This window comes from Corvus hawaiiensis, chromosome Z, assembly GCF_020740725.1.
Source record: "Corvus hawaiiensis isolate bCorHaw1 chromosome Z, bCorHaw1.pri.cur, whole genome shotgun sequence".
Taxonomy (NCBI): Eukaryota; Metazoa; Chordata; class Aves; order Passeriformes; family Corvidae; genus Corvus; species Corvus hawaiiensis.
The window spans coordinates 44,462,202-44,470,423 of record NC_063255.1 but is presented as its reverse complement, the minus strand read 5'-3'; the positions used below and the strand labels follow the sequence as shown (position 1 = coordinate 44,470,423).

At 61.8% G+C, this 8,222-nt stretch overlaps 1 protein-coding gene across 1 annotated transcript; it reads left to right on the top strand.

Moving 5' to 3' along the window:
- The first annotated feature begins 5,284 nt into the window (after positions 1–5,284).
- Positions 5,285–7,650, top strand: LOC125320267 (M-phase inducer phosphatase 2-like). The gene is given in 9 exon segments (XM_048292401.1): positions 5,285–5,479; positions 5,688–5,852; positions 5,854–5,862; positions 5,984–6,079; positions 6,399–6,461; positions 6,565–6,663; positions 6,989–7,122; positions 7,211–7,322; positions 7,505–7,650. Coding segments are annotated over 9 exon segments (1,008 nt in total). The 3' UTR covers positions 7,640–7,650.
- Positions 7,651–8,222: the final 572 nt, after the last annotated feature.

The window sequence follows — 8,222 nt, the reverse complement described above, 5'->3', positions numbered from 1 at the left end:
TGATCCCCTGTATCCCTATAAAAGAAGACCAATTCGCCTCTGTAGGGAGAGAGTTCGTCCCTGGCTTCCCTTCGCCGGAGGGAACCCACAATAAAGCTCCCTTCGTGCGGAACCAGCCACACAGCCTCTCGTCTCTCTCTCTGGTCTCGCTTGGCCTGGAGGCTGCCCTGCAGAGCTGAGCTGGAATCACGAGCTGATAATCACTAAAGAGCTGACAGTCTCTGCAAGGGCTCCTCTGCCAGCAGCTGAGAGGAAGACACCAGACCCCGGGAAGGCAGTTCCTTTCGGGACCATCTCCCTGGACCAGTCATCTCTTCCTGGGTCACAGCCTCGGACCTCACTACCAGCTGTAATAACACCAAGCAGTCTAAATTCACACATACACAGCAAAACAGTTCCCCCTTTTACACTAAGAGATCTTTTGTGAAAAATCTGCAGACAGAGCCCTCAGCTGAGTATGGGGTGCTTTTCACCCAGGCGTGTGCAGTTTGCGGGAAATTCGAGTCACCCCCCCCTTGCTTTCTAGACACCGCTCACCCTTTTCGGGGTGTCGGGCTGGGTGCGGCTGGAGCAAAATGTCCTTCCCCTATTACAGACTACACACAACCTTGCAACCCCTTCTGTCTGTCAGATCCTGTCCGTGACGCCAGTTTAATGTCAGGATCCACTAATGCAAGCGGGGGTCGTGATGGTTCATTTATCGATCTCAGAGTGTAAAAGGACACAAGAGATTTCAGTTTTAATCAAAACAGTGCACCTCTATTAAGTACCCACAACACAGTAATGCAATAGAGGAGAGAAAGAGAGAGAGAGAAAGAAAACCAAAGTAGAGAGGAAGAAAACGGGGGGGCAATAGCTACCAACGCATGAGACGAAGTCCTCGTGGTCTTCCACCAATAGATTCGTCTTCTTTCCGTGGGCAGATCTCGGACTCGGTTATTTCAGAAAGTCCCTTTATAGTCCTTTTCAGAAGCAAGGGGGCAACTGGCCAAGAGGTGGGGAAATCTACAGCCATTGTTATGGGGCCCGTTGCTTTGGGAAACAGGTACAGGACAGGCGTACAGGACAGGTGTACAGGACAGGTCATTCCTTTCCACTTCAGCGCAGTCTTTCCCGCCTGGGCAGCAAGAATGGCACAGTCCATTGCGACCTGCACTAATTTTCCTCAGGAATGCGTACCAGTTCCCAGCAGGCACACCTGCAGGCAACACCTGGCAGACATCCCAACTCAGCAGGGCCAGGACTCCTGTGTTCAGTCTCTGTCCTCGGCGATGATCATGAGGCAGATGAGAGATCTTTGGACCGTCTCTTACACACCCTTCAAGTAATAGGTACAATAATTATATCGAAGGTTATCAGTGATAGATCTGAGTGGGATGTTGTCCTGGGTTGCAGTGTATTCTATTACCATCCTCAGGAGCTGTTGAAATCAGGTGGGGCAGTGTTTCCTTGCCTCCTCCCCCCAGACTATCTTTCTGTTAATTGCCCATCATTGTCCTGCCTCCTGACTCAGAGATAACTCCCTCCGGCCTATCTTCTGTTAATGAGCCTAATCAACACTTTGCCTCATGACTCATTACCCCATTGTGAGATGCTCCACCCAGAGGGAGGAACCAAGCATCCCATCGTGGATATAATCTGGGACTCTGACCACCAGAGTCACCCCCCCCCCCCCCCCCCCCCTTCCCACTGGATTTCCAGAGGACAGGAGCTACACAGCCACCATTGGACTTTCTGAGGAAGAGCAGACTCTTTTACTACAGGATCACTGCTTCAGAGGACTGCAGCCACCATTCTACCAGACTGCTACCACCACCCTGCCTAACAGGGTGTCAGGTTGTACCTTGACTCTGTCAGTTTGACAGTGTTTTCTTTTACTTTTTTTCCTTTTCTTTAAATTCCATTAAATTGTTATTCTGACTTGGTGCCTCCCACTGGTTTATTTTCAAACTAGTACAGATGTTTTCTATCAACCACTTGTTATTAAATTAGTTAATGTTCTAATGTTTCATGGAAAAGTTAAGAACCTTGTTGTAAGTGTCTCCCTTCCAGAAGCTGCAGCACTTAAGTGTTGATATTAACAACTCCTAGACTATTTTTAGACCCCCTCTGAGGGACTGTAACCCCACACCACGGCAACCATGAATGCAAATGAGGGACTTTTCCCGCCACTCTGACGAGTGCCATCACCCCAAGGACTGAGCCCGAGTAACCCCGAGCCATTGCGTACAGAGCATTACCTCATCAACCACCGGACCCAATCAAGTGAAGCCTCGTGGGTTGGACCGTGGGCTGGACTGTGGGTGCATCTGGGAGGGAACAAAGCTTAGAAAAATCAAACTCCTCCAGAAGGAGTGTCCTTTCTCCTTGGACTAGGCGCAGGCGAGAGCCGGCACCGTGACTCTCGGTGGCAGTCTCACCTTAGAGACCCTAATAAATATTCCGGGCTTTGGAATGGCTAAAGCCAACAGAGTGCTGTTGGATTGCTGGCCTAGGGCTCATAGCCTGTACGGCTCAAAGGTCTTTTATCTCCGTGCCCAGGATTTCCAAATTTCTAAATTTTAAATCTTTTCATTTCTGTAATAATTTCTGAATTTCCTCTAATTCAATAAATTACCATTTTTTCTAGGACATTCAAGAGTTGTTTCTTTTTAATAACAGTTAGGTCATGGCTTTACTACCCTGCAGGTGACACACGAGGGCCATCAGGGGTGACCGAGTGTCCCCTGCAGTGACAAGGTCCGGCCAAGCCAGGCGTGGGGACAGGGCTGGCCACGCCCCTTTTCTCGTCGCCCCCTTTCCTTCGTTGGCCACGCCCCTTTCCTGGTGTGGCCCCTCCCCTTTCGACCATAAACCGCCCCTTCGGCTGAGGCTCCGCCCCCACGCGCCCTCCGCAGCTCTCATTGGCCGGCGGCGTCCCCTTGCGCCCAGCGCCACCTCTCATTGGCTGGGGGCGTCAGCTCGTGCCGGCTGCGGTTTGCCATTGGCTGCGGGCGCCGCTGTTGTTGTTATTGCTGTTACTGTAAACGGGAGTGGGCTGGGTGTCAGCTGTCACCTCTCGTCCCCTCTTATCGCCACTTAGCGCATCTTATCGCCTCTTAGTCCTTCTTATCACCTCTCACCTGTTATCTCTTTGCCCCTCTGACTTCCTATCATCTCTTGCCACCTGTCACCTGTCCCCTGGCGCCGCTCTCTTGCCGGAGCTCGATCGTCGCTCTCTCGCTCGGTCCCTGCCCGGGCCATGTCACTGTGCGGCGGCCGCGGGCTGCCCGGGCTGGCGGCCATCTCCCCGCTGCCCTCGCCGGGCACGGCCCCGCTCACGCCGCTGGACAAGGGCGACCAGGCGGGCCCCGCCAGGTGAGGGGGTGGCCGAGGGGCAGCGGCTGGGAGTGGCTTTGGCCGCCCGCCGCACGCGGGACTGCCCCGACGTGACACGGCTGCTCCGCGCGGGGCTCGGCGGCGGGGCCGTGCCAAAGGGGGCTGGGACGCTTTGGGGATCCCCTGCTGCAGCTCCTGCTCCCGGCCCGGCAGGGCAAGAAGGGGCGAGGGGCAAGCGGGGCGCTGACACTGCCCCGTACTGACCGCCCGCAGGCACCGGGACACCCCGAAGCGGGGCCACGGGGGGCTGCCCCTGCCGCGGCTGTGGCACACGCTGTCCCCGCAGCCGGTGGCCTCGGACTGTCGCCGCGACTCGGTCTCTTGCCAGCCCCCGGATGCAGGTGAGGGATGGGGCTGCTCCGTCCCCTGGGGCCTGGGGTCCTGCAGAGGGTGTTTGAAGGGGACAGGGATGTGGCGGGAGGGCTTGGCCGAGGGGCTGGCGAGGGGCTCGAGGCGGGGGAGCTCGTGGGGAGGGATGGGCGGGAGCCTAGAGCTGCGCTCCCCGGGGCTCAGCCGGGAAACGCTGCGGTGACAGCCTGCGCCGGGGGACACGCGACATTCCATGGGGAGCGGTGCTCGCAGGGCCGTTGGCACCCGCCTGCTGGGGGACTCCGTGCCCGGCCCCGAAGTGCCCAGGGCTGGGGGCTGGAGGCAGGAGGCCGATCCCCGCAGCGGGGCTACTAGCCCAGTGCCTTGTTCCCGCAGGACTGGAGCCGGACTTCCCCACGCAGCAGAAGCCCGCGGCCGCGCAGGAAGAGTGAGCGGCCCCATGCCCGTGTCCTCCCGGAGACACCCCCTGTCCCTCCCCCGCGCAGCAGGGCCCGGTCTCAGCCTTGCTGGGGGCTGTGCATCCAGCTGTGAGCCCCAGTCTGTGCCTGGGGGGTGGCAAGCTGGGCCACCGCCACTGACCCCATCTCTGCTCTCTCCACAGCTTCCAGAGAACGATGCCAGCGTTCGGGAGAGCTCTCAAAGAGTAAGTGGAGGGGCTCTGTCCCTGCCGCAGGACATGAATGCCGGGCTGTCCCCGTGCCCAGGCTGTCCCTGTCCCACAGCCAAAAGCCAGGCTGTCCCCGTTCCTCCTGCTGGGGTCCCACTCAGGCCGTTGGTGTTTCCTCAGAGCCTGGAGGTGGTTTTGCCCCAGGTCCCTTTGGGGAGCTGTGACCCCACCCTGAGGGTCCGGGGGACAGAGGTGACAATGGCAGAGGGGTGGGACTCAGCGGCCCAGGCCACCTGCTGTCATTTGATCCTTTCCTCTGCCGGCTCTTGCAGCAGGAAGCTCCTTCGGCAGAGGATGCACTCGTTGCCGGTGAGTGCTGGAGGCTGTGCAGGGCTGAGCAGAGCGAGGCAGGATCCTGCCGAGTCCTCGGGCGAGCCGGGACGAGGAGGATGGAGGCAGGAGAGGGGGCAGGGCTGGTGCGCACCTCTCACCGCTGGCTGTCCCACAGCCGTGGCAGCGGGACGGCAGCCGTGTCCTGAAGGACATCTCGCAGCTGCAGGAGCGCAGGGACAGAACGCGGCGGCGCCGGAGGGAGCCCGAGGATGAGGTGAGGGGGGCAGCGAGAGCTGGGGGGCAGCGAGGGGACAGAGGGGTGCTGACGCCGTGTCCCCCCCGCTGCAGGAGGGCTTTGTCGCCAAGAAGCTGCAGAGGCCGAGCCAGCGGAGCCATGGGGCCGCCAGGAGGGAGCCCCTTGCCAAGAGCCCCTGGGCCGCATCAGAGCTGCTGGTGAGAGAGGCTGGAGGGCTCGGGAGGGCAGCAGCGATGGGTGATGCCGGGGCTGCACGCATGGGAGCTGCCGCTCCAAGCTCCCCGCGTGGCCTGGAGAGCTGCGGAGGTGGGAGATGGCCGGGCCGGGGGGTCACGGGGACACCCCGTGCGTCTCCAAAGCTGGAAGGCACCGGGAGGTGGATGGAGCTCGCATATGAGATCCGTGCCTGCCTGCAGGTGGGAAGCAGCTGGCAGGACTTGTGCCCATTTCACGATCTCCTCTGCCTGTGCCCCAAGTCTCCCCAGCTGCTGCCCTGGCAGAGCGATGCCACCGTGCCCCAGGAGAAGGAGAACCTGGTGACCACGCCAGTGATGAGGAAGGAGGAGGCAAAGCTGGTACGTGGGAGCCTTTGGGAAGTGGATAGAGCCCCACAATCCCTTCTTGGGGTCTCCATTGGGGGGTCTGGGGCCGCTGGCTGGTGAGCAGCAGCAGCCCAGAGACTGTGGGCTTGTCTTGGTCACGGGGAGTGGGAGCCTTGGCCGCTGCCCTGCTGGTGCTGGGGCTTGCCAGAGCGCCAGGCAGCAGCGCGGGCTCTCCCCACAGCGTCCGGGGAAGCGCAGCCACTGCCGGCATCTGTCCCGCTCGCCCTCGGAGCCGGGCAGTGTCCCCAGGCCCGTCCTGAAGCGGGGACAGCTCTCGGACAGCGACAGCCCTGTCGAGGCCAAGCGGCAGAGGAGGGTGGCCGGCAGCCCTGGCCAGGAGGCGTCGGGTGGAGCCGGTGGGTGCTGGGGAAGGTGTGCGGTGAGACCCAGCCGGTCCCTGGCAGGCCTGGGCCCCGGCCCGGCTCCGGCAGAGCCGCTGCTGACATCTGGGGGTGTCTCTGGGTGGTGCCTCGGCAGGGAGCGTGGCTGGAGCCTTCCCGGTCCGCCCGGCTTGAGGAGATCGAGAACCTGCTGGCCAACGATGACCAGGAGCTCATCGGGGACTTCTCCAAGGTAGGGCCACGAGGATGGGGCAGGTGTGGGGGTGCCCCCATCATTCTGAACGGGGAGCATGGCTGGAGCCCCGCAGCGCTGTGAGAGCCCAAAGCGAGCTGGTGGCCCTTGCTTGCCAGCCTGCAGCATCCCTGCGGTGGATGAAGAGCCCCATGGCCACTCCTCTGGTCCATCCGTGTGGCACAGCCCCGTCTATGTGGCCCTTCCCCTCCCGCGGGTGCACAGCTGGCCGCTCGGGGGCTTCTGGGCTGGGGGGACAGGTTGCAGGCCTGGGAGGTGTCCTTGGAATGGGGCTGAGCCCAGAGCCTGTCTGTTCCAGCCTCACCTCCTGCCGACGGTGAAGGGCAAGGACCCGGGCCTGAAGTACATCTCCCCTGAGATGGTAAGGGGGCTGCAGCCCCTCCCCGGCCCCCCGAGGGGCTGCCTGCCCGCTCTCCCCCTGTCCCCTATGTGTCCCCCCCTTTGGTGACGCGCTCCCCCCACAGCTGGCGGCGGTGCTGACGGGGCACTTCAGCAGCTGCATCGAGAGCAGCATCATCGCGGACTGCCGCTATCCCTACGAGTACGAGGGCGGCCACGTCAAGGTCAGAAGCCCCTCGTGGCCCTGGGGCTGGGAGGAAGGGCGGTGTCCGAAGCCCAGGCACCCTCAGAGGTGCTGAGCCCACGGCGAAGGGTCGAGCAGCCCCCTCGGAGGGCACTGAGCCGCCCGGTGGGGTCGAGCAGCCCCTGTGCAGTGCCGAGCTACCCCCTGAAGGGTTGATTCGCAGCTGCAAGGAGGAGGGTGACGGTGTCCCAGTGCCGCGGGTGACGGTGCTGGTGGGGGAGGCTTGGGGGCAGCGTCCTTGAGTCGCTGCAGAGAATGAAATGGGAGACAGAGGGGGGGAAACGGTGCCTTCTCTACCTCCGCAGGGCACTGTCAACCTGCCGCTGCAGCGGGACGTGGAGGAATTGCTGCTGGAGCAGCCCATCGTGTCCCTGGACGCCAGCAAGAGGGTGATCGTCATCTTCCACTGCGAGTTCTCTGTTGAGCGGGGGCCCAAAATGTGAGTGATGGCCCGGGGGGCAGGCTGGGCTCTGCCAGCCCCGGATCCCGGCACGGGGGTGATGCCGTGCGTTTTGTCCGTGGCACAGGTGCAAGTTCCTGCGGGAGGGGGATCCATGCTGCCACGAGTACCCCCAGCTGCACTACCCCGAGCTGTACGTGCTGAAGGGCGGCTACCGGCAGTTCTTCTTTCAGTTCCCGGTGAGTGCCGTCCCCGTGTCCCCTCGGTGGCAGGCGGTCGGTGCCGAGAGGGAAGAAGTGGCGGGGGCACACGGCGGTGGGGAGGGGCAGCTGTGGCTCTGAGCATCCTCGCCGCCACGGGCGGGGATCTCCAGGGCCGGGGGCTGCTGTGCTGCGGGGGCTGACGGAGCCGTGCCTTGCAGAGCCACTGCGAGCCCCGGGACTATCGGCCCATGCGGCACGCCGCGTTCAAGGAGGAGCTGCGCAAGTTCCGCGGGCAGAGGCGGCTCCGCGAGCGCGGCCGGCGGGCGCTCTTCAGCTGCGGGCGGGACCTGTGAGCGCCCGGGTGTCTCTCAGCCCCGTCGGGGCAGCGCTGGAGCTGGGAACGGGAGGAAGGCTTCCCTTGGCTGCGGATGCGCCTCGGCTGCTCGGTGGGGTTTGTTGGGATGGCTTTGGGGTGGTAGTTCTTGTTCAGAGTGGTTTTGCGTTTGTTCATTGCAAATATTTTTGTGTTTGTTGTTCTAAATATTTTTGTGTTTGTTTCCTGTTAAGAATAGTTTTGTGTTCGTTGTTATCAATGTTTCTGAGTTTGTCCGTTGTTAGGATTGTTTGCTGCAGTCTCTGTTAATAAAGTCCTATTGCAGGAGAACAAAGCCGTGTCCTGAGCTCTCGCTGCCCACACCAGGCTGCTGCAGGGGTGCGAGCCCCCGATGCGGGGCTGCTGGGATGGCCAGGCCGGGCTGGAGGGCTCTGCTGGGGGTTTGGGGACAGGGGCAGCTGCTGGCAGGGGACAGGGCTGAGGTGATGGCTTCCTTGTGGGGCGTGGTGACTTCCCCAGGGACAGGTGGGCAAGCGTTGGCCCCGTGGCTGCTGTTCCTGCATGCTGGGCTGGCAGCAGCATGGCCCTGGACCTCCACGGGA